Source organism: Argiope bruennichi, chromosome 3, assembly GCF_947563725.1.
Source record: "Argiope bruennichi chromosome 3, qqArgBrue1.1, whole genome shotgun sequence".
Classification (NCBI taxonomy): Eukaryota; Metazoa; Arthropoda; class Arachnida; order Araneae; family Araneidae; genus Argiope; species Argiope bruennichi.
The window spans coordinates 88,518,842-88,544,501 of NC_079153.1; the positions used below are offsets into that span (position 1 = coordinate 88,518,842).

At 24.5% G+C, this 25,660-nt stretch overlaps 1 protein-coding gene across 12 annotated transcripts in view; it reads left to right on the top strand.

The window, feature by feature from the left end:
• The first annotated feature begins 401 nt into the window (after positions 1-401).
• Positions 402-25,660, top strand: part of LOC129963293 (inositol 1,4,5-trisphosphate receptor-like) — a 75,684-nt gene continuing 50,425 nt past the window's right edge. For 7 of the 12 annotated variants that reach the window (XM_056077564.1, XM_056077566.1, XM_056077568.1 and 4 more), the window contains exons 1-27: positions 402-637; positions 2,790-2,929; positions 3,738-3,808; positions 5,285-5,400; positions 7,101-7,187; positions 7,338-7,496; positions 8,740-8,838; positions 9,872-9,955; positions 10,617-10,763; positions 13,014-13,270; positions 14,099-14,198; positions 15,410-15,570; positions 15,736-15,883; positions 15,980-16,138; positions 16,975-17,147; positions 17,378-17,497; positions 17,605-17,802; positions 18,384-18,479; positions 18,589-18,744; positions 18,983-19,133; positions 19,242-19,389; positions 20,137-20,184; positions 20,766-20,944; positions 21,486-21,618; positions 23,085-23,136; positions 23,628-23,793; positions 24,787-24,999. In XM_056077564.1, the coding sequence (XP_055933539.1) occupies positions 2,835-2,929; positions 3,738-3,808; positions 5,285-5,400; positions 7,101-7,187; positions 7,338-7,496; positions 8,740-8,838; positions 9,872-9,955; positions 10,617-10,763; positions 13,014-13,270; positions 14,099-14,198; positions 15,410-15,570; positions 15,736-15,883; positions 15,980-16,138; positions 16,975-17,147; positions 17,378-17,497; positions 17,605-17,802; positions 18,384-18,479; positions 18,589-18,744; positions 18,983-19,133; positions 19,242-19,389; positions 20,137-20,184; positions 20,766-20,944; positions 21,486-21,618; positions 23,085-23,136; positions 23,628-23,793; positions 24,787-24,999 (3,516 nt within the window). In that variant the 5' untranslated portion in view covers positions 402-637; positions 2,790-2,834. The remainder of the gene's footprint in view (positions 638-2,789; positions 2,930-3,737; positions 3,809-5,284; positions 5,401-7,100; positions 7,188-7,337; positions 7,497-8,739; positions 8,839-9,871; positions 9,956-10,616; positions 10,764-13,013; positions 13,271-14,098; positions 14,199-15,409; positions 15,571-15,735; positions 15,884-15,979; positions 16,139-16,974; positions 17,148-17,377; positions 17,498-17,604; positions 17,803-18,383; positions 18,480-18,588; positions 18,745-18,982; positions 19,134-19,241; positions 19,390-20,136; positions 20,185-20,765; positions 20,945-21,485; positions 21,619-23,084; positions 23,137-23,627; positions 23,794-24,786; positions 25,000-25,660) is intronic. The other 5 variants (XM_056077567.1, XM_056077574.1, XM_056077576.1 and 2 more) reach the window with 2 other exon arrangements.

Here is a 25,660-nt window from a genome sequence, read left to right on the forward strand (position 1 = left end):
AAAAAATGCATTTATTTTATCAAAATCAGCCTTAAAGTATAAATATGAGCATCAGTAAGACATAATATGCATTTTTTCTTTATTTTAAGCTTCATATTTTTTAGATGAATGAATCTTACAGCGTTTGGGCGCCAAAAGTCATATCAACAAGCCTTTAACACGTGACTCCAACGTCATTAAAGCATATATAGTACTCAGGTACTTATATTTAGTTAATAATCTTGAGTGTGTATATAAATAAAGTTTAAAAATTCAAATGTAAAACTTTTTATTTTAACCTAATGCAAAATGGGCATTTTTTTTCTCTCTTTTTCTTATCATTATTATCTTAACTTGAACGTTTATATTTGCTGTTCGAAAATTTTATTAGACGATACTCAGAATCTGGCAACAATTTCAGATTTAAATGTCCCTTATTGTAATATTAATAGATTAATTTAATTGTATTGAATGTTTAATTAATAAAGTAAAAATTAAAATGTGGCCAAGTTTGATCCCTTTATGCTTTGCATTATGAATAGTCTTTTGTTTTGCGATAATTTGCATATAGAAGCATTTTATATCTGACAGTAGGGGAATTTTTAGGATCACCTGTTAGTTTATTTACTTTTTGGAAGTTCATTTATCATGATGCGAAGTAAGATAATTTTCTTTGATTTTTGCATAATTTAGCATTCAAATGTATACCGAACTATTTTTTTCTGCTTGCAAAATGTTTTTATTCTGCATTTGTATAAATTGATTCAGATTTGTCCCTAATATTAAATTGCGTAAGGAAAAACAGTTTAATTTTCCAAGTATTTAGTTTTGATTTTAGTCTATATAGTCCAAAATTAATCAGATTTTGTCATTAATAGATTATTTTCTCAAAGGATAAGTTTGCATTTGAAAATATTGCATATTTTAATTTATTTTTTGCTAAATAAATAAAGAAATTGTTAAATGTTTTTAAGAACATGTATCGTATTAAACTCTTAAATTTTTCCTGCTTTACTTTAGCATGCTCTTTTTCCTTTCGATTCATTGGAAATTTTGCTCGTATCTAATGAAAAATCAATATTTAATATTCAAGAATTTACAATGTTATAAGAAGCTGAATAAAGTGCATTGTATGAACATATGGGTTATATGATATATAATATTATTTTGCTTCATTAAATTATTGCATGGATTTTATATGAATGTTCAGTAAAATTTGACATAGCATTAACTTATATATGAAAGGAATAGAAGCAGAGATAAAATGTTATTTTACATGCAACTTAAGTGCATATTTTACATTGCCTAAAAGAATTTTACTTCTTCAAGATTTCTTAAAATTTTAATTTTTTTCTATGCTTTATAATTGATTTATACCAATATGTTTTTGTTGTAGCTGAATCTCATTATTTTATTACATTTTAACTCATGAAAAATAATTCTTTTCAAATTAAATGTGAATCTTGAATTGGTCATCTTGTATAATAGAAGAAAGGTTCATAATTTAAATGATATTTAAATTAGAAATTCATACATTGACATTAGATATTAAATTTCTTAAATAATATGGTGCATTCTATGGTAACTTTTTAAAATATGAAATTTCAATCAAGATTAATTTGATACAAACAATTGCAATAAAAGCAATTTAGTGGTGGCTAACTGCTAATAGGAAAAATAGATTAATACTTAATATAATTTTATATGAATATTTATATTAATGCGATGCACTTGCTTAAAGTTAATGTACTTGATTGATGTATTTGTAAGAAATAAATATAACTAAAATCATATTAATTTTTTCTTTTGCTTGAAGTGCAAAGGAGCTTTATGATTTGTTTCATTAAATGTTTTGTTTATATGTATTTGAGGCTTCCCATCCTATTTGAAATTTGTTATATTTTGGTATTGGCGCTTGAATATTACCAAATATCATTGACTAACTTTATTATTAAATAGATGCCATTGGTAAAACATTAGTTATATTAGAGCCAGTTGCATGATCTTGGCAATTTACCACTGACATGCATTTAATGCAGAAATGTCTCAATATTTTTAATATTACTGTTTAAGGAGAACATGAACATATTTAAAAAGATACAAATTGAATATATTTTCTGAAATTTATACCATGATTTCTAATATTCCTCCTCTATTGATAAATTTGATATTTTAATTTAAAAATTATTTTTTTCTATTTATTTTTATCAAATTTAACTGCATATTGATAAATCATGTAATATTCAAAAATTTTCTTATTTTCTAAGATAAATGAGTAAAGATTTTTTTTAAAAAAAATTTCATGTATTCATATAATTAACTTATTAATTTTAATTATTTATTAGCTTTTTTTTTTCAAATAAAAAAATAATCTCATGTAACTCCAGATTTTTTTTTCATATTAAATTTGCATTTTTTTTTTTTTTTTTACTTTGATTGGAATTAAGATACATAAATTAATAGGAAAATGACCAAGACATGATAAGTTTCAAATTCTGCAGTTATCATATTCTTCCTTTTGATGACAATTATGATTATATTTTCTAAACTATTATTTCATTGCTGATGTGCAATACTATTTTGTCTATTAATTTTTTATGACAAATTATAGTTATAAATATAGTAAGTTGATTCTTATATATTTTAAACTGTAAGTTTCTTAAATAGATTAAACAAGCAACCCAAATGATTATTCTGTGTCTTCCTGTTATAAGTTTAAATATCATATACCTGTCAAAGTTTTGATGAAATTAATGAATTTATCATTATTTAGTTACATATATTGTAATAATTATGCTATTATTTCCTAGGTCATCAGTTTTGCAAAGTAAGCTGTTAATTACAGCTGAAATGCAATGGGCGATATGGGGTCTGCAAGTTTTTTACACATAGGGGACATTGTATCCCTTTATGCTGAAGGAAATGTTTGTGGATTTTTAAGTACTTTAGGGTAAGTTATATGTATATAGAATGTGTTGCTTTATAATTGTATGTGATAACTTTCTTCTATTAAATAAACAATTGGCTTCAAGCCTTTGTCAGAATTTAATACATTTTTGATTGATACTAAAGTAAGAAAATTTTAAAGCTCATGCAACAATGTCAGGAAAAAAATTAAAATGTTATCATAATTATTGACAATACATAAATTTTGTATTCAACATCTATTCTTTTTCTGTTAATGTATCATTATTTATTTCAATTCAATTAGTTTTGATTTGAATGTTATGAGTAGAGAAAAAAAAAAACCCATTGTTAAAAAAATGGCCTTTAATATTATTATATATTTATTTTTTAGTTAGTTAAACAGTGTCAGATCTGAAGTATTGTTAACAAGATAGCAATCTATCTGAATGAACACATTTTTTTTTGTATAAATAATATTTATTGATTTTTGTAATAATGTATAAATAAATAAAAGGCATCTAGCCATTATATTTTTCAATCTTAATGTACTTAACTTCTTTTCTGCATAATAATAATAATTTTTCTTAAGAGATAATATATCTCTTAAGAAAGAGTCACAGTTGGGTATTAAATTATTCATTGAATTTTTAACACTTTGAAGTTTCTTGATTTATAATTTTTTATTTATATATTTTATTAATAAAGTTATTAAAAATTTCATGTTTTCAAAAGTAAAGATTTAGATTACATTTTTACAGTTTACTTTTGCATTCTATTTGTATGTGCCTAAAGTATTTTAAAAAATTTTAAATTGAAATAATCTTAAAAAGAGTTTTAATACCCCTTTACAGGCTTGTTGATGATAGATGTGTCGTTCAACCTGATGCAGGAGACCTTGCTTCTCCACCAAAAAAATTTCGAGGTTTGTAGACCATTCTGTATTCCTATATTGTTTTCATGTATTGTTAGATTTCAGTCCCATAATATTATAATCTATCTTCTTCCTATATTTATTAAATTTGTATAAAATATTTCGTACATATTCTAAATAAAAGTGTAGGGATTTTAAATTTTTTTCTTAGTTTATGAAGTTTTTAAATAACCATTTTATTTAAAAATTTTATTGTTTGTGGTGTGAATGGCAGGTGAAAGCATTAATTGATAATGCTAAAAGATTTAGATAAACAACTACTATAGTATAAAATTACTTATTACAAGCAAATCTATTTTAATATATATATATATATATATATATATATATATATAAACACTAATTTTTTTTGTTTCACAAAAATTAAATTAGTAGTTAAATGTAATTGCAGTTTTAAATTTGAATTTCAATTTTTTTTATGTGGTTATAGTTCCTATTTGGAAGGGAGTGTTATGATTAAAGTCTTATCCTGTTCTTTTCCCATGGTTGAACTTGTTGATAATAAGAAGCCATTTCATTAGACATATAATAGTATTAGAAATTTTGATAGTTGTTGATATTCAGTTGGTTGCTGAATGTTGCAAATTTAGTATAATGTTTATAATATATTTGCATCACATTTTATTTATAAATATGGAGATATAAAGCATTTATTATTGATTAATTGATAAAGAGTGTATTCATGAAACATATTTTAATAATATTCTGCATAATTTTTTAGATGTCTATCATTATAAAATTTTGTGTATACACTACTCTTATGGAGTTGTTTAGTACCCTAAAATTCTGATACTATTATTATTTTTCAGTTTAGAATAATTTGAACATTTCTATTTTATGAATAAAATTTTGATGCTTATTAAAAATAAATCATGCATGAGTTACAAAGGTAAAATTAAAATAATAATAATAATTCTCTCATAAATTACAATATTTTACAAAGATATTAGTTAGCAAAGTTTAAGCAAAATTATACATTAATTCTCCTTTGATTTTAGAATAATAAGACATTAAAATATTTTGTTTAAGCTTTTTTTTTACTAATTTTTTTAAAGGGAGAATTATAATATATATTCTATTAATTTTATTTGATTTTGTGTACATTATCATAAATATTTTATTTAAGCAATTGAAAATTATAAGTGGTAAATATAATTACAACAAATTAATTATTTTTTACTAATTAATATAAAATTTCAAACTTAAACTCTTCTTATTAAAAGGCCAAATGACCAATTTTTATAATGCAGTAAATTTGAAAAAATTCCTGATGAATCTCTCAATAATTCAGAATAAGATTTGAAGAATTAACTAATTTGAAAATTCATGTAGTTCATATAAACATTTTTAAAAAATGTTTTAAATTTTTTGTTCATTTTTGTTCATGGTTCATACTACTATTAATTCCTAGTTAGATCATTTGGATAATGTCATATATTACAATGTGTTTTTTGCTCCCTTCTTCAGATTGTCTATTTCGAATGTGCCCTATGAGCAGGTATTCTGCTCAGAAACAGTTTTTAAAAGCAGCAAAGCAGAGTGCAACAAGTGCCACAGATGCTGTTCTTCTAAAGAAATTGCATGTATGATGATTTTAATTGTATTAATTTTTTACACATCATTTTTTATGATTACTGAATATGTATTATGGAGAGTAATTTTTTAATATATAATATAATTACTAGTCTTATGCTGAATGTAATATTTATATTCTCAAATTATCTGCAATTATAATATCAAAAAGGGAATGCAGCAGTATTTCATATATCTGAAAATTTAAATGCAGTATATTGAATAATTTTCTTTGACTGTCATTCTTGCCATTTTTCAGATATATATATGGATTTTAAGATAAAAAAAATAGGAAAACTGTAGAAATTTTTATTTATTTTACTATGCATTATAGAGTTTTTTATGTTATTACATAAAAATATAAAAGTCTACTATAACTTTTTGTTTGTATTACTTCCAAATAATAATTCAAACCCCATCTTTTTACATGTTTATATGCCAACACGATTCTTGGAAATTAAGATTATCTAAAGGATTTAATACCTTGGATTCAAAGCAAAGTTAAATCATGCACTTTAGTAAATTTGAAACAAAACAATAGGTTTGCTTTATTTGCTGAATTTTTAATAAGGATCAGAAATAAAGATACACATTAGAGAACTTGTAAAATATGTTATTTGTTGCATTATTAATGATGTAATTTAAAAATTTTAATGTTCTAGTTATTAAAATGTTAATAAACTGATGCACAGAATTTATTCTCAGAGCCAAATAAATCCCACATATATGGGGGGGGGGAATACTGATCTTGAAACAACTTATTGATATATGGCTAAGGCTGAAATTCTATAGAGTTTTTGTTATGCATATAATTATATCCAATAAATAATCTTTATATTTATCAAATCATGGACAGTTATAAGAAATAATAGTCAGGTAAAAAAAAAAAAAAATTAAGCCATTAATTGGAAAATAAGAATTTATGAAATTGGGCCAAAATGTTTTCTATCCATGTGAATGCAGAGATGCATTTAATAAAACTGATGTGCTCTTGATCAAGTTCATTTTTGATAATTGTAAATATATTTACAATTGTTTGTCATTAATTTTCAAACCTGTTATATGTTTTGCAAGAACAAATTACTTATGTACACACTTTTATTTGCTGCTTAAGTTTTATTTTATATCCAAATTAATACAATTATATTGACTTTTCTGAAAGTATATTTCTAAGAACTCTGATATAAATTTGAAAATCAGGTGTAGGCCAGATGTTATCTGCATTTATATGTATTCCTATGTTAATATTAATGTTTAAATTGTTACTTTTTAATTTATGATATATCCATAAGAACTTTGAATTATACATCATTCTGAGATTGTGGAGAAAGGATGCTGATATTTTGCTTATGATCTAATTGATATCTACTCAATATTTTACTGGCAAAAAATTTTTATGTACTCTTTATTAATATAGAATTTATATTTCTTAAAATATTCTATCCATTTCATTGAGATATTTCTGTGCTATTTTTCATATAACTTTCTTAAAATTCTGTTAAAATTTTTTATGGTAGGAAAATTTTAAAATGCATCTCTAGAAACAATGTTTAAATAATTAAAACTAAAATCAGTCAGCTGTCATGAAATTATGCATTTTTAATATATTCTCTTAATCTAATCAATATGTGATTTATTCTTATAGAAGTATTTCATTGTTTATCACTAAATTAAAAAATAAAATCTAATAGCATTTAAAATTTATTTTTAGCATGCAGCCGAATTAGAAAAGAAACAAAATGAATCTGAAAATAAAAAATTAATTGGTACAGTCATGCAGTATGGAGGTGTGATGCAGGTAAATTGTGCATTTTCTGTATTAATTAATTAGAATTGATTTCATTTTTGTTAATTCAGTTTTTATTAACTATTTTCTAACATAATTAATTTTATTTATATAGAAATCAATTAATGCTTAAAATTTATCATTCTTCATTTACTTTTCCAGCTGCTCCATCTTAAAAGTAATAAATATTTAACTGTAAATAAAAGGTTGCCAGCTCTTCTAGAAAAAAACGCCATGAGAGTGTGTCTGGATTCAGCTGGCAATGAAGGATCTTGGTTTTATATTGTGCCTTTTTACAAACTAAGATCTTCAGGTGATAATGTAAGTTTTTATCTTATTATTTACTGTTATTGGATATTTAAAATACCTTTTTTTATTTGTGTTAAAATTTCTGATATTGGATTGATTTCCCAAATTAAATGATGGGAGTTTAATTATAAAACAATCATAAAATTGTTTAAATGATTAAATAAAGTGCAATTATTAATGATAAAAAAATTGGGTTTTTATCATTACACATATTATTTGTATGTATTGCTAGTACACTATTAAAACAGACCTAATTGTCCAATATAGTTGGTAAGAAAGAATAATTGTAATTGAAAATTCCTGTTATTTAAGTTTTATTTGTTTCACTCATATTACAGTATTTTCATTTGCTCCATCATATTTGCTTTTGATAATCATTAAAAAATTTCATAGAAAAGACTTAGCCACTGTTTGTTCTTTTCTATAAATAAAGTGGTAATGAATAAAACTTTATTTATAGCAATCAATGCAGTTTAATAGCAAGTAAATATGTTATTTGTGTTGTTAATGTTATTTTTTTGTTTTAAACCACATTTGTAGTGTGTAAACCATTTGTGGTGGCGAAACATCAGGTTTATTATTAGACAGTTGTAAATTTGATTATATAATATTGACCGTTAATAGCTTCAAATGTTATGAAAAAAGTGCAGTATATATATATATATATGCTAATTAATATTTCTTAAAAAAATTTAAACTTTTAAAAAGAAAAAAATATAATTAATTTAAAATGATGGTGATGATGTCGTGTCCGCGTTATCACGGAAAGAGGTAGCAGTAGCTTCTAAGGGTAAAGACCCCTGAACACCCAAGGGCAGAAGTCTGACTTCCAGCTCATATGAAGATGAAACTCGCACACATTCGCTTGCACAACCCTGTTTTACAGGGGGGGGGCACATTCACACACCTCATAGATAGAACACAGAACAACCATGCCCAAACCAGGACTCAAACCCAGGACGCCCTGGAAAATGCGCTATCCCTATGCCAGGAAGCCGGCATTTAATTTAAAATGATATTTGTATATATCTAATATAAAAAGACATTTATATAAGATCTAGTTTCATTTTAAAAAGTATAAAGCAGAATAGATTTTATTTTAAAGAATGTCCATATTAGTTTATTTTGGATGATTTTTATGGTTTTTCAAGTTTCATTACTAGTAGACAGAAAAAAAATTTTAAAAAGACTCATGTTCTCTAATTTTTTTATTTATTTTGTATATGTTTATTTATATTTTTATTTTGTATTTTAGGTTGTTGTTGGTGATAAGGTAGTTTTAACTCCTGTTAATGCTGGTCAACCTTTGCATGCTAGTAACTATGAGCTTCAAGATAACCCAGGATGCAAAGAAGTGAGTAGTTGTGCTTTAGCTTTTTTTTCTTTTCTTTTTGAATCTTTTAATACTTTAATTTTCTTTCCTACCCAATGAAATGATGCATTCTATTTTAAGAATTGTTATAATTGAAATTCAAAGGAGAATCTGTAGACTCTTCAGGTGTATATGAAAGTCACATAATTTGTATTTCAAATAATAATGGGTAGTAAGGAATTAATTTTATTTCACAAATTTAAAAATTAACTATTCTATAAATAAATAGGTTTTATGAAAATGACTCAGGGGTTTTAAATTTAAAAACTATGAACATGTACATTGAGGAGGAAAAGTCGTTTAATCCCAAGTAGTAGTACCAGTTAACAAATGAAGCCTTAATTCTATTAATAACAAATTTTGAAAGCATACTTATTTTCCATTGATTAATAAATTATCTTAAATCAAGATTACTATGTTAATTATTTTGAATTAGTATTTGAATCTAACTAAATCTCTCTCCATCAAATTTTTCATTATTCCAAAACTTATCTATATTATGTAACTAGCTTCATGTTAGGTTGAGTTCCTTAAGTTGAGAATGCTTTCTGAAATTATTTTATTTTATTTGAAATCATACTGATAATGAATTTAAAAAAAAAATTTAAATAAAGATATTATCATAGTTTGAAAAATAATATATATGCATTTTAGCTTAATTTATTTCTATTTTAAAAATTGTATTTTTCATTAAGAAGTGTAATTCATTAAAAAGGATTTCTCTTCTTCAGACCAGAATTTCTTGCAGTATTTTCTTTTTTGGAAAACTTTATATTCCAAAAAATGAAAATCAGAGGCAATTATTCTTGTATTAAGACCTAATTAGTTGCTATTAATAATATGTATTCATAAATTTCAATTATGAAAATCCCCTTTTTTACAAAGGTAATCTTTCCCTTTAAAGATAAATTGAACATTCATTGAACTTTTACTTCTGATGTTTTTTATATTAATTTGTTTTCCATAAATTAATATTTGCTTGTTTGTTCATTTCTCATCCATTCTTGTATGTTAGGTCAATGCAGTCAACTCCAATACTTCTTGGAAAATATCTTTATTCATGGAATATAAAGAAAATATTGATGATGTATTGAAAGGAGTAAGTTATGCTTTTTTTTTTTGGTTGATATTTTTATCAATAAAATTGTTATTTAACTGAATTTAATTTTGCTTGTATTCATGAGTTAAATTGGGAAAAATAAAATTGGGTTTTGTCTTATTTATTTTGGAAATACCTTATTTCACGCTATTGTTATTGTATACTTTCAAATTTATAATGCTGAATGGCAATTTGAATTCTTTGAACAATAAAATAAGATGTTACTCTTTATCTATATGCTTGAATTTTTATAACTATATTTAAAATATTTTTTCCCTAACGTAGTATAAAGATTAGCTCTTTCTATATTCCTTTTCTGTTAGTTGTGTTTATTTATATTAATATCCTTTGAATCTTATTCTATTATGTTGATTTAGAATCAGTAAAACAAATAAATGAATGGATTGTAAACCTCATGTTTAATATTTGTGTATTTCTTGGCATATATCTCTACATCAATATTTTTTCTGAACTGTGATGCATTTAAATTCAGATTTGATATTAAGCATTTATAAAAGCTTGTAGTACTGTGTTGCATTATGCAATACTAAGAAATTATTAAAGAAAACATTATTTCTTCCCCTCCCCTTCTCTTCTTTTGCTTCCACAGATTTGTGTATGATAATTTGTAATATTCACTTTTTTTTTTTTTTTTTTAAAGGGAGATGTTGTTCGATTATTTCATGCTGAGCAAGAAAAATTTCTCACAATGGATGATTACAAGAAAAATCAGTATGTTTTTCTAAGATCTACTGGTCGTACCACTGCTACAGCTGCGACAAGCTCTAAAGCATTGTGGGAAGTAGAGGTTGGTTCTGGTATATACCTAATATGTATATATTGGTTGCATTTTTTTTTTTTTTTTTTTTTTTTTTTTCATTTTTTTTCTGGTTGTGGAAAAAGGTTTAAATGGTTGTTTCTGGTTTCGAGTTAAATTTTTTTATTACTGATTTGTTTAAATATACTTCATTTCATGCTTATTTACTTCAGCCTGAATAGGAATGCCAAAGCTTTGACCTGCTTTCACTTTAAGCAAGGATGAAAAATTTTTTAGCACTTTTTTTTTTTTAAATAATAGATAAGGAAACAAGGTAAAAAATATGTGGATTTTTTTTGTTTTTTTGGAAAGCATACAGAAAGAAGGCTTTTTTTATTTGTCAATGCTTTTTCATGCATTTTAAAAGAGTCTTTTGCAAAATATATTACTAAATGCTCCATCATTAATACATTGCAGATGATGGAAATGCTCATATTACTAGTAAGAAAATGTGATATTTCTATTTGACTTTATTATTGTAATCAGTTTGCGTAAAAAAAATAAATAAATAAAAATTCAATTCATTCCTAAAGTAAATTTGACTCATTGGATTTAGAAGAAAAAAACTGAAATTAATGACTGGTCCTCATTTCTCATTTGATTATAGATGGTTGTAGAATACTAAATGGACTGTATGCATTACTTTTTCTATAAAGTTTCAATGAGTGCTGGTTCATTTCTCAAATGATGAAACTAATTTGTAATCAACAATATTTAATTAACAGTTCCATACTATTCATGACTGAATGCTCAACATATAACGCCAACCACGAAAACAAGACACGGACAAGAATCATAAAGAAAAAAAATCAGAATCTATACAGAAGAATGGTTGCCACAATTGGCGCACTATCATTTGACATCACAATATTAACAATAATTTTGCTTGATATTTAATAATGGTGTTGCTAAGAGAAGAGGATTTCCTCTTTCACTTCAGCAATGTTATCTCAGATGAAATGGAGATTGCAGTCATATTAAATCTTATGTTTCCATCTAGATTTAAATTGTTTTTAAAAACATGTTTTAAATAAATTGAGATAGTTAAATTAAGCTTTATTTTTCTTTCATTTTAAGGTTCTTAACATTTCATATTATGTAATATTAAAATGTTTATAACATAATATTGATTAAATATTTATGATGTTTATGAAATAGTAATTATATACAAATTAGAATTTATTTCGTGTTAAAACAATTGAAATGTCAAAATATTTTGTTTTGTTACTGTATAATCTTTTTGTCTTATAATGTGTGTGTGTTTTTTGTTTATTAAACTAGGGTATAAATAGATTTTCTTTAAATAGTATTTGATATGTTTTCGATCTTCAATTGTGATTTTCTTGTGATAAATGATGATTAGGTTTTACTTAGTGTTAAAAAAACATGTGGAAGATTTCAAAATGCTGATTAAAGTCATATGTATTGAAATTTATGAATTTATTAATTCATCTTTTATTTTATTTTGTCACTTATTTCTATTCTTAGTCATAATAGCATATTCATATTATTTATTCTTATATTTATATTATTATTATTAACCCATCAAAAGGAAACTAGTGTGATGATTGATTCAACCTTAAACTGTATTATTTCTGCTTTCTTTTAATAGACTATTTATAATAAAAATACATGAATATATATATATTATAGATTGCAGAAATTGTTTGCAATAGATACTGTGATGTTAACAGACATGAATAATGGCTGTGACGGTATAATTTTTTTTCAGAAGATTTATTTCATTAATTTTCAAGATATTAAGTTTTTATCTTTAATAATATTTTCATACCAGTTCAGTTTGCTGAAAATATTCAGACATAACCATATGGAAATCTCTTATCAAAAAGAAGTCAGTCAAATATAGCTTGAAACATCATGCAGATACATATTAGGCGAATGAAAACAACTCTATAGAGATAGGCTTTGAAGGGTTATTGCTCTGTGATATATTAATTGATTCTTGAATTTGAAATAATGATAGATTAACCTTTAAACACAAATTGAGAATTTCAATGACTCTTTTCCATTAAATTCGATCTCAATTGTTAAATTCTAAAGGAATTTGTTTTTTCTTGATAAAATGATATTGATAGCAAGATATCTCTGCACTTAATTTACCAAAGTCCATTTATTATCACGTCTGACATTATATTATGTAATTACTCAAATTTAAAATGATTTTCAAGTAGTACTAAAATAATAAAAAAAATTATTAAGAAATTTTTTTAATTTTTTTAGGTGGTGCAACATGATCCATGCAGAGGTGGTGCTGGTCATTGGAACAGCTTGTTTCGGTTCAAACATTTGGCTACAGGTCACTACTTAGCAGCCGAAGTAGATAATGATGATACACCAGATGTCATGCGGAATAAACTTAGAGGAAATGCTAGCAATAATGTTTACTGTTTAGTAGCTGTTCCACATTCTACCGACATAGCTTCAATATTTGAATTGGATGCAACAACATTGACCAGAGGTGATGACTTAGTTCCACAGTAAGTGTTAAGCATCATATATTTACTATTTAAAAAATATTTATTGGTGTCAATTATGAACATTATTTGCAGTGGTAGATTTCCTATTAAGCAGACTAGTCAATTACTTAGGGACATCAGACTAAGAAAGGGCTACAAGCAGATTGAATTAAGAATTTTATTTTCCTTGTTGTCATATGAATAAGTTTTTAAAACATAGATTTCTGTGAATTATAAAATGTTATATTAACATTAATTTTATCAAATATAATTGGCCCAATTCCTCTATGGTTCATTATGTTTGCTTAACTATTAAAATATTTATAGAACTGAGCATCTGCTTGAATAATAAATTTAAAACATGCTGAAAAGTGAAATTGAATTAGCCATTTAATTAATAGAGGGGTCTCGTGATATGTAAAAGCTAGGTTGAAAAATAGTTAATTTGACCAATGGTTACTTGATAGTAACTATTAAGGAAATATTCAGTTATGTAATTATTGCTCAAATATTTTTATCTTTGTATCAACAATTAAAAAAAACTTATATATCCAGAGAATCTATAGCAGAAAATAAAATTATATTTACTTCATTATTCAATTATTATTAAACTATTGATTGTTTATAATATGAAGGAATGCATTTACAATATTCTGCATTCAAGTAGCAAAATTCTAGAAAAAGATTGTAATGACTTTTTCATTTTTTGGTACAATATATTTAGTATGTTAATGTTGCATTTTTCTGTGCTAGTTTGCATATGAAAGTATTTCATGTGACAAAATACAAATGTTTTTAAAATAATTAATATATAAAGCATTGTTTTACTTAATATTCTGTTATTTTCAGATCTTCATATGTACGATTGCGCCATTTGTGTACAAATACGTGGGTACATAGCACAACTATACCTATTGATAAAGAAGAAGAAAGGCCTGTGATGTCAAAGGTATTCTGTTTTAAAAGTTATAATAATTTGAATCGATTTTTTAATTTATTATTAATGATATTACATTTAAAATCAAACTGTGTTATTAATAATAATAGTATGTGCATTTTTCCGTGTACATTGAATAATACAGGATGATTCATTATTGAAATGCAATTCAAATTTTTTACATTGTTATCAGTAATATTTCATTCTGGCTTTTTCCCCATTGTTGATGATCATATTAGGAAAATTTGACTTATTTTACATAAATCTTAGTATAAAGCATGCTTTTAATAAAATTTTTGAAATTTTGCTATACTTATAATTAAGGTTTAACTTCAGAATCAAATGATGGTACAAATTATTTAAAATATGTCACTTTAAGTTCTATTGTCTGTTCCTATAATATAATTCTGTATAAAGACAGAATTAGGCTTATATATAGACTGAAAATTACACTAATGTGTAATTCTAGGAAAAGTCTGATGTTAGATTTAAAATAACATGTCTATCAAAAATTTGAAATTTAAAAATGTTTTGTTGAAGAAGCCTTTAAAATAGTTATGCAAAATCTTTGAAATTTTTAGCTGCCATTAATCTTGTCAAACCAACTGTTGGCCAACGGTTACTACTTTGTAGTAAATATACACATAAAATTTATTTTATTTATGAAATGTGTATATTGGCTTAATGCAAACATCATTATTTAGAAAATTCTTTGGAGATAATCTACTGTATTTACTAAAAAAGGAGATCTCTGAATTATTAAATAATCAATAACTCTAATATGGTGATAATAACAATTATGTCATAATAAGATTTTGTGTTAATCACAATTATATCAAGGATTAGATTTTGTTGTAATTTGGCATTGGAACAAATCATAGTTATTAATATAAATATAATTACAACTTGTTTTATTATTACAGACCACTTCATTTAAATTTTTTTATATAATTTGAAAATTTTATTAATAATGATTTTTGATATAATCCTGTTAAACATATTCACTTTATTTTAAAAATGCATATTATTTTAAAAATTTATTTGTCATATATATATATAAATATTTTTTACTATTATAGTAATTAATTCTGGTTTATTTTATTAAAATATCAATGGAGTGGTTTTTGTAAGTGATTCGGATAATGAATAGTGATGTAATAAAAATCTTTTTGAAATTATTTATTTTCACTTTGGGATCATTAATTGTCTGTATCATGATTTAGGTTGGGTGTGCTCCTATCAAAGAAGATAAGGAAGCTTTTGCCATTGTTCCTGTTTCTGCTACAGAAGTTCGGGATTTAGATTTTGCAAATGATGCCTGCAAAGTACTTGATTCTATCTCAGGAAGTTTAGAGAAAGGCCAAATCATTCAGAATGAGAGGAGGTATGTTAATATAAAGATAAGATTACTGAAAAATATGTTTTTTATCTTATTTTTTAAAACTTTTCTTTGATAAATATCTTCAATAATATTTTTGCTATATTTTTGGTCATTCTGTTATTGTATAACATTATATTCCAAAAATTGTGATAAAACTTTTTCTTTTAGATTTGTCACTCAGCTCCTTTGTGAAGTTATTTATTTTGTTGCAATGAAGGAAAATGATCCAAAGAAGCCTGATCCGTTAGACTTAGTGGTTTCTCATCCTAACAGAGAGCGTCAAAAACTATTAAGAGAACAAAACATTTTAAAGCAGGTTTGATATTAATTTTTACTCAGAGTAATCTTTTCAAAACCTGTTTCTGAAATAATTTCAATTTTTTTCAAAATAAATTTTTCACCCAAATTTTAGTTATTCAAAATTCTTCAAGCACCATTTAATGATTGTGGAGATGGCCCGATACTTAGAATGGATGAACTTAGTGATCCTCGACATGCTCCATTCAAACATATTTGCAGACTTTGTTACAGAATTTTGAGATTGTCTCAACAAGATTATCGTAAAAATCAGGTATGCTCAATTTAATTTTTATACAATACTCAATTTAATTTGATTAACTCAAACATTTTCAAAAAGTCTTCCTATTTTTAAAATTATTATTTTTCATTTATTTAAAAAGTTGTATTTAAAGCATTTTTTATGAATGCTTTCATTTCATAATCTAAAATCATGTATTTTGTAATTTTTTTTAATTACTTCATGCTTATTTCTATGGCTTTCTGGTCATAGAATTTATTTCAATACCAGTCCTATGGAAAAAATAAATTCTATATTAAGGTGATAAAACATTTTAAATCAGAAAAATTTCTTTTAATATGTGAGATGGTAGAAAATTGTGTTTTTCTTGGAAAAACAACTTTAAAAAAAATACTAAGTTGAAAAGTGGTGAATTATTACTTGTACAATTCTTATTTTCACTGGAACAATTATTTAAATAAATGCCTCTACTGCATCTAAAGTTCATATTTCTTGATCTTTGTAATAAACTTTTTTTGCTTCCTCTGGTTGCTAAAAAAAAAAAAAAAAAAAAAAATGCATTTTTATATTATTTACTAGTAAATTAACCATTAAATAGCTGTTAAAATTGTATTCTTGAATCATTTTTGTTATTAACAATTGAAAATGTCTTAATTTAGAGTTTTAAAATAGTTTTATAGATTAATATTAGCTTGAAGTTATGTGAATGATACATTTTTTAAATAATAGAGAATTTTGGATGAAAAATTTAATAATTATATTATTTTTAACTTCTATTATTGTTTTATGTATTTCTAATATTTTTACTGCAACTTGACATACATAAAGTGATTTTGAACTTAATAATTTAAAACAAAAATTTTTTAAAGGAATATATTGCAAAATGGTTTGGATTCATGCAAAAACAAATTGGCTATGATGTGTTAGCTGAAGATACTATCACAGCTTTATTACACAGTAACAGGAAACTATTGGAGAAACATATCACTGCTGCTGAAATTGAAACATTTGTCAGTTTAGTTCGAAAAAATCATGAGAGCAGGTAAAATTTATTTTTTATTTGTTTTTATTCTTATTAACATATAGGTTATTAATTTTTGTTACTCTTTTCATTTGTAGTTCTTTTGTGTAATATTTAAGTATACTTGTCTAAACATAATTTTAAAATGACATATTATCATTCAGAAGTTGAATTTTTCTTATTTAAAACTCTTAAAAGAATAAGCTCTCTTATCAGCTGGCATATTATTTTATTGTTTAATATTTTTTCAGGTTCTTAGATTATTTATCTGATCTTTGTATATCAAACAAAGTAGCCATTCCAATTACCCAGGAGTTGATCTGTAAAGCTGTATTGAGCCCAAAAAACTCAGACATCCTAATAGAAACAAGGTTTGTGGACCTTTTAAAATTTCTTGAAGTTTTTTTTAACTGTAGTATAGATTTTTTCAGTCTTTTTTAAAATCTTTTTTTGAAAAAGGAAATTTATTTTTATTTAGAATGGTAAGAACGCAGTTAGAGGTTGAAGTTGAAGTTGAGAGTCAAAATGGGGAAGTTGAGCCTATGGTGACTATTGAAGAAGAGGAGGATGTTGTCTTATTTTGGGATAATGGTCGTAAAAGCAAAAGTATTCGAGAACTTGCCGCTGGTGCAATTAATGGAAATAAGGAAGATCAGTCTATCCTATCTTATTACAGGTAAGAACCATTTTTCTTTCTTTAAAAGATGCAAAACTAATATAATATTCATGAAATATTTTAATGGATTATTGGATTTAAAGAAGTATACATAATATTCTATAGAATCACTTAGCATATTTCAAAAGTCTCTTTCAGGTTCTTTTCATAAGAATCTTAATTTTTGACAAGAAAAAACTAAAGCAAAATTTTCTTTCTAAGGTTATTTTAATGTAATCTCTTCTGTTTTACTTATCTTTGATGATTGGATAATAGTGAATTTCTTAAACTTATTAAATCAAAATATTCTTATCTTCATTATTTTATTAAAACATCAATTTTCGTATATTTCAGCTTTACAATTATTTATTATCTTTATGCTTTATTTTTGAAAGAAAAATGAAAATTTATAATTATGAAATCCTTTAGTTTATTATTCTCAAATTCTGAATAGATAGTAGTAATAGTCATTTATTTCCATGATTAATGTTTAAAATTATTTATAATGATTTAATTCTCCTAAAAGTGGAAGTGCTGTTTTGCATAGTTATAAACCATATCTAATTACTGTTTTAATAACTGTAATTTTCCATTTTGTATAGGCATCAGCTGGACCTTTTCTCTGGAATGTGCCTTGACCGTCAATATCTGGCTATAAATAATTTATCACCTCATTTGGATATAGATCTGATTCAGAAGTAAAGCAGATTTTCTTTTTAAATATTTTTAAAAAAAAGTTTTTTAATAAGTGACTTTTTGAAAATATTTAGCAGTTTATTTATTTTTAAATAATTTTAATTCTTGCAGATGCATGGCTGACGAAAATTTACCATTTGATTTAAGAGCTGCATTTTGTCGTCTTATGCTTCACATGCATGTTGACAGGGATCCTCAAGAGCAGATAACACCTGTGAAATATGCTCGCCTATGGTCAGATATTACTCAGAAACTTTCTATTCAAGAGTAAGTCTTTCATATAATTATTTCAAAATGCTAAAAATATTCATTTAATAAAAAATGAAAATGTTTAGAATTTTTATGCCCCCCCCCCTCCATTGCATTCATAATTTTATAAATGCTCTTCACTTTCTCTCACAGTTTTTTTTTTTTTTTTTTGTTAAAACCTTTTTAATATTAATATTGAATCTGAATAAATGTACAACATCATTTTTATTGTTAAAGAAATGTGATATTATTTTAGTTATGATGCCAATAAACATCCAGATCCAAATAAGGAAGCTGTTAGAGCAAAGTTTGCTCCTACTATAGGTTTTGTTGAGGACTATCTTTGCAATGTTGTGGGACATATGTGGTCTTTTGCTGATCGAGAGCAAAATAAGTTGACTTTTGAGGTAATATTCTAGACTTTAGATAATTTTTAATTATTTTTGTTTTTTAATGATGAACATCAAAGATTTATTTTAGGTAATTAAATATCTTTTTTTATATTCTTTACTTAGGTAGTGAAACTAGCGAGGGAATTGATATATTTTGGATTCTACAGTTTTTCTGACTTGCTACGCCTTACGAAAACACTCTTAAGCATTTTGGATTGTGTTCCAGAATCTAGTTTTTTGAATGGTAAACTAACTGCAGCAGATCTAGATGGTGTGTGAATCTTAGTATTGATTTATTGTTGCTTTGAGTTATTAATCCAGAGATGAAATACTTGCAGCATTTATATTTTTACTCTTTTAGAATTTCAAATAATTTATTAATTCATTAATTATAAGTGTGCTTATTATAATTTTGACTTGAAATAAAATAGCTTTTAAATTTAAAATATAAGTTCAAAGTCATTTTTCACATTTATTTGTGTGCATATACAAAATTTAAATATAAGACTTGGAAAATTTAAAAAAATTACAGTATGTGGGTAAAATTATACTTGTTTATAATTTTATTTTAAAAAATAAATTCATCATTTTATTAATTTATTGTACTAAAATATTATCAATTTTAATAATTCATAATCATGTGTGTAAAATAATTAATATTGTACAAAAATAATTAAAAAAATATTTTTAAATTAAATAATTTGAGGGGTTTTTTTTCCCCTTATGATTTGTAAATGTAAGCTCATAATGTCAGTCATAAACTGGAACTTTTTAATTAATTTTTTTAATCCTTTATCAGCAAATTAAGGAAGTGCTTCTTTCTAAGATAATAAAATCAGGATTTTTTAAAAAAAAGAAATTTATTAAATCATTTCACATTTTGTAAGCATATGTATGAATTACAACTTATTTTTGAACATTATGTGATGAAACAAACAATTAAGAGCTAAATGAGAACAAAATGGCACTTTTATATCAGTGCATTTTGTTTTAATGTACTTAATTGCATTGCAAGCAGCAAAGGAGGAGAAAGAAGAAGAAGAGGTGAAGAAAGAAACAAAACCAGGTGATAATAAATCTGTCCAATATACTATATTATTTTTATGTATCATTTCTGTTCATTAATTTGGAACTCTTATAAAAGAAAATTCAATCTGTGTTCAGTATATTTATTTATTTGAACTTACAGAACTGTTTCCACTCCTTATTTTTTTCTGAGATTCATTCAACCAAATTGAGATTTTATCTTTAATGTTTTGAAATTTTCATCTGAAGTGATTATGATATTAATGCTTTTTTAGAAAATAGTACTTTTTATGCCCATATTGGGATTATTGGTAAACTATTTCTTACATGTAGTGAATGTTTAAAATTGGTTTATTTTGCTGCTATGTGTAATTAATTTATTTCTTCTTCTCATGATTATAAACAGTACAGTTTGGTTTGGCAGAAACTATCTGCACTATTTTTTAGAAAATACAATACAATGATTTATCTGAAAAACTTGTGTGTGATGTAATTATATATATATATAACTTGCATTGTATATTAATGATTGACAACAAAGTTAAAAATTTGTTCATTTGTTATAAATGATTGGCTTATAAATGGATATTTATGCTATGCATATTCTATTTTTCATAATAGCACGAGGTGGTGTCTTGAAGTCTATTGGTGATATGGGTGCTGTTATGACCAATATGGTTCTTGGTACATCAGGCATGACAAAGCAAGTTAGTGCAACTATGCAGAAAAAAGCTTCCATCACAGGTGCTGAAGACACATTAGTAATGGATACTAAATTAAAAATTATTGAAATTCTTCAGGTTTGTAATCATTCTCATTTTTGAAATTTTCTGATTTGAAGTTCAAGATTTTTTTTAACTCTTTGCATTTTGGGACTTTTTTATCCTTAAAAACTAATTATTACATTTTCACCTGAAAATTTTTATTTTATTCCAGAATTTGAAAATTTAATACCAAATAAATGTAAATAAAAAAATTATGTGAAAGCAATTTTACTGAATGGCTTTAAATAAAAGTAATTTTCTTAAAATTATAAATATGGAAGAATATGCACAAATGAGGTATAAAACTTCATTGAGTCAATATTGTTTTAAATAACATTTGGGTCGGCAACCTGCATTTTAAGAAGTTTTGATATATTTTTGTGCATAGTCTTGCATAGAACTGAATTTATGCTTTCTTTTATTGTAAAAAGAAGAATGTATTGCTTAATTTTTTTTATGTTAAAAGGCTTTTTTTTATATTTTTAAATTTAAAAGTAAGAAAATTACACAAATCAATTATGTTTCCTCTAAACATTTTTTATTACATGCTGAATTTGATAATTCTTTAATTTTTCAGTTCATATTGAATGTTCGCTTGGACTACAGGATAACAGGCTTGCTTTCAATATTTAAAAGGGAATTTGATGAAAGCCAAGACAAAAGCTCTTCAGATGACAATTCAGTAAATATAGAAGACAAAGGTACTTCAGGTTAGTTTCCAATTTAAGTGATTATTCAATCATTTTTTTTCTTTGGGTCTTATAAATAAATTTTTGTGGGTTTAATTCTTTGGTATATTAAAAAAGAAACTGTATCAAAAACTATTTAATTAAAAAAATTTTGTTGTAGCATTTCATCAGTGTAATTAAATGTGTGTGATTATTTTTTTGTTATCATTATATGATAAGTAGCAAGCAAACTTTTTAATGCTTTAATTAAATTCTAGACATTCATTTGAATTCTTTAATATGAATTTTTAATATATAAATGTTTTTCTTTTACTAACAATTTCTTTGTTAGAATTTGCATTTTTTATAATAAATGTTATAATCCTTTATAAGCATTTTTGATGTTAATTGTGAATATAAGAATGAATTGATTGTTACAATTGTTAATCCTTGCTGATATGCAATTTTACATTGCAATTGAACCTTGATTATCCAGGACTCTGTCATCTGAGAATTCTGTTTACCAACATATTTACTTAGAAATTTAAAAATTAAAACTTTTTTTTTTCATTTTTTAAAAATAAATTTGATGTATTAAAAAAATTAGAGGTAGCATTGGAGTTGATTATTTTGTTGCTAAAGTTTGCATAAGGCTGTTATCTGGAGTTAATCTTTCATAATTTTAAAAGTTATTTAAAAGGAAAAGAAAATATTTCTATTCCTAAGCTTATTACTGTTAACATAACTTTTTATTGGTAATATGGGAAAATTTCATAGAGTTTCATGAAAGAATAATCCTGCAAAAGTATTAGAATAGTTTGCATTTTTCTGCAGTAGAAATATTCTATTGAGAATCATTGATAAAATGTAATTAAAAGGGAGGGGTCAATAACCTTTTTCTATCATCTTATTAAATTATATTTCTAAGTTGAAAAATTATGTAAACAGTCTCATCCTAATATAATCTCTTATATAATTGTAAATTCTGTATATAGTTTTTTTGTTTCGTTTTCCTACTGTAAATATTTTGATAATTAAATAAAATTCTTGTAACATGCCCACCAAACCGTTCAGTGACCAGAATGGTCACGGATACAGGGGGTATAAGACGGCGTTCTGTTCTATCATCTTATCAATGATTGGATCTTCTAACAGTCCACAATATGTTTCTTTTTTTCCCTCATGGTTTTAAGAAGGAATTTTTCACATAGTATGTGATGGTACTTTCAGTTTAATTTTAATAGTTTCAAATAAACAATTTTGGAAACACTTGTTGAAAAAAAAATCATTAGTTAAAACTTAGCTGTCATTATCTGAGTCTTTAATTATCTGATGAAATTATCATCCCAATTAACTGGATAATTGAGGCTCAATTGTAATTCATAAAATTGGATTTTCCCTATACGTATGCTGGGATTACTGAGGGGTTTTCAGATATTTGATTGATATTTTATTTACTTGTCTTAATTATCTTTACTTGATTTCACGTCCAATGTTTATTTCTTTAGGTATTGATTTGGAAAGGATAAGCTACCATGCAGAATCTATATTTGGTGGAAAGTAAGTAATTATGTGTAAGATTACTCTATTCTAAACCATAAAACAAAATTCTCAACTTTTCTGTCATTTGCATTTATTGTGATTTTGATTATGGTATATTTTTAAGTTCCGAGTTATTTAAAAACTAATTATTTTTACTTTATTATAAAATTTTATTAAAGTATTAAGAGGTTTTATCAATATTATTCTTTATACCTTAAAAAATATAAATAGGTTGTGCAATTAAATGCTAAATTGTTCTGTTTGTGTATGTGTGTGTGCATGCACATTTTGTTATAAAATTATTTGATTAATGTAAAAAAATCTTTTTTTTTTATATTTCTTGGAATAGTTAGTATTACTTAGAAAGTCTTAATAATATTAATTTAGTTTATAGATATATGTTATGTAAAAATTCTAAATTATTATTAGTGCTTTTATTGCCATAAAGTCACAGTAATTTTTCTATATTGTGTAATCTTATCTAATTATTTCTTTTAATCTTAAAATAGGGATGACTGCACAGAAATTGATCTGGATGGACAAGGTGGAAGAACATTCCTTAGAGTATTATTGCATCTTACTATGCATGACTATCCACCTCTAGTTTCAGGAGCTCTGCAACTTCTCTTCAGACATTTCAGTCAAAGGCAGGAAGTTTTACAGGCTTTCAAACAGGTATAGATTATTATATTTGTAATCTGCCGATGTACATAGCTTTATTTAAATGTCCAAATGATATTTATTAATATTATTTTGAAAATCATACATTTTGTTTTAATAACAAACGAGACAATTTCCAATTTATTTTAGTAAATATTCAGATGCATTTAAAATAATGCTAATATGAAAAGAGAATGTGTTTAATTTAATTGCAAATTTTTATATTAATAAGTAACTGATGGGGGGGGGGGATGATTCTGAATGAAAATGAAGTTTTTATAAGCTTTAAATTTTCTCATTATTGATTTTTACTAAAAAAGGGATTATTTTTTTCAATATGCATATTAACATTAAACATCATATGTTATCAGACAATTAAAAAAAATATGAGCCATCTTTTAAAAATGAAATATGCTTTATGTCATATTCATAGTTTTCACTTATTTTCTATATTATACTCAGGTTAAAACACGCAATAAATTTGTATTAATTTTAAGTCTTAAATATTAGAATGCTGTATTGTGACTTGTTATATTAGCTTTAAAAGTATATTATGGAGGGGTTTTTTTTATTACATCATTTCATGAATTGATTTAATTGCAAACATTCATCGATTTTTTTTTCTAAATAATATTCATAAAAATTAATATAATTAATTTACAGTAAAACTATTTTCTGAAATCTTTTTATAAATCTTTTTAATTTATGAGAATTGCACAAATAAGTATATTTATATATTGTTAAATTTAGAATATGTATTTAACTAAGAATAATGGGGTGGCTATTATTTCTAATAATTAGCCAATTTGCTATGGGGGACTACTGATTTTTGTTTAAAATTAAAACTATATATTGCTTTGATCTCTTATTAAAATAAATATTCTGTTTTTTTTAACTTTTCACGGAACTGAATTCATAGCCTTTCTTTCTTATTTTTATCTCATATTTGTTATTTAAGTTATTAAAAGTAAATAAAAAAAGATTTATTGCAAATAATTTTATTGCTAGGTTCAACTTCTGGTATCTGCAAGTGATGTTGAAAATTACAAACAGATAAAAAGTGATTTAGATGAACTTCGACTCCTAGTTGAAAAATCTGAATTATGGGTCTTCAAATCAAAGCAAGAAGAAACAAGCAAAAAGAAGAAAAGCACTGATGATGATGGAGATGGAGAACCAGAAAGGAAAAAAGTTTCAAAAGCTAAAAAGAAAGCAAACTTGGTATGTTGTGCCAAATATCAACATGAAATTTTTGTTCATAATTTTAATGTTCCAAATTAATTTTTAGCTCTAATATTAAACTGTAACTTTATGAGCAATTCATTCTCATATCATTAAAATTTTAATGAGCATCTTTTGTTTTATTTATTACAGAGTGTAGTTTATAATGGAATAGATTGAATGAGAAAAATATTCGGAATTAAATTTTTATAAATAATTTATGTTGTAAAGTGAATTTGTCATAATTCTTATTTTTCAAAAAAAGAGGAAGGAAATTTTTTTTTAAATAATGCTTAAATTATTGTATTAAGCTATAAGTTATTTTTTGGGGTAAATTCTCGTAGGGGAAAAGTTGTATTATTTTCTCTTAAACTAAATTTTTTTCTGCTGTAGTTCTGCCAACTTTTTTTCCCTTCTTTCTTTATTTTAATTTGAAATAATAAATTTATAATGTTTTTTAATCCTGTACCTGATCAAAGTTCATTTGTTTTGGGGTACAAATGGATAGCTTATTTTCCATTAGATTATCTTTTTAGAAAGATTTTTTTTTGTCACCTGCTTAATTTTTAAGAAATTAACTAAACAAAACTTATTTCACTGCTTTGCATTATGTTGTGCATTTTTAAAATTATAGGTATTAATTAATAATGTGTACAAAATG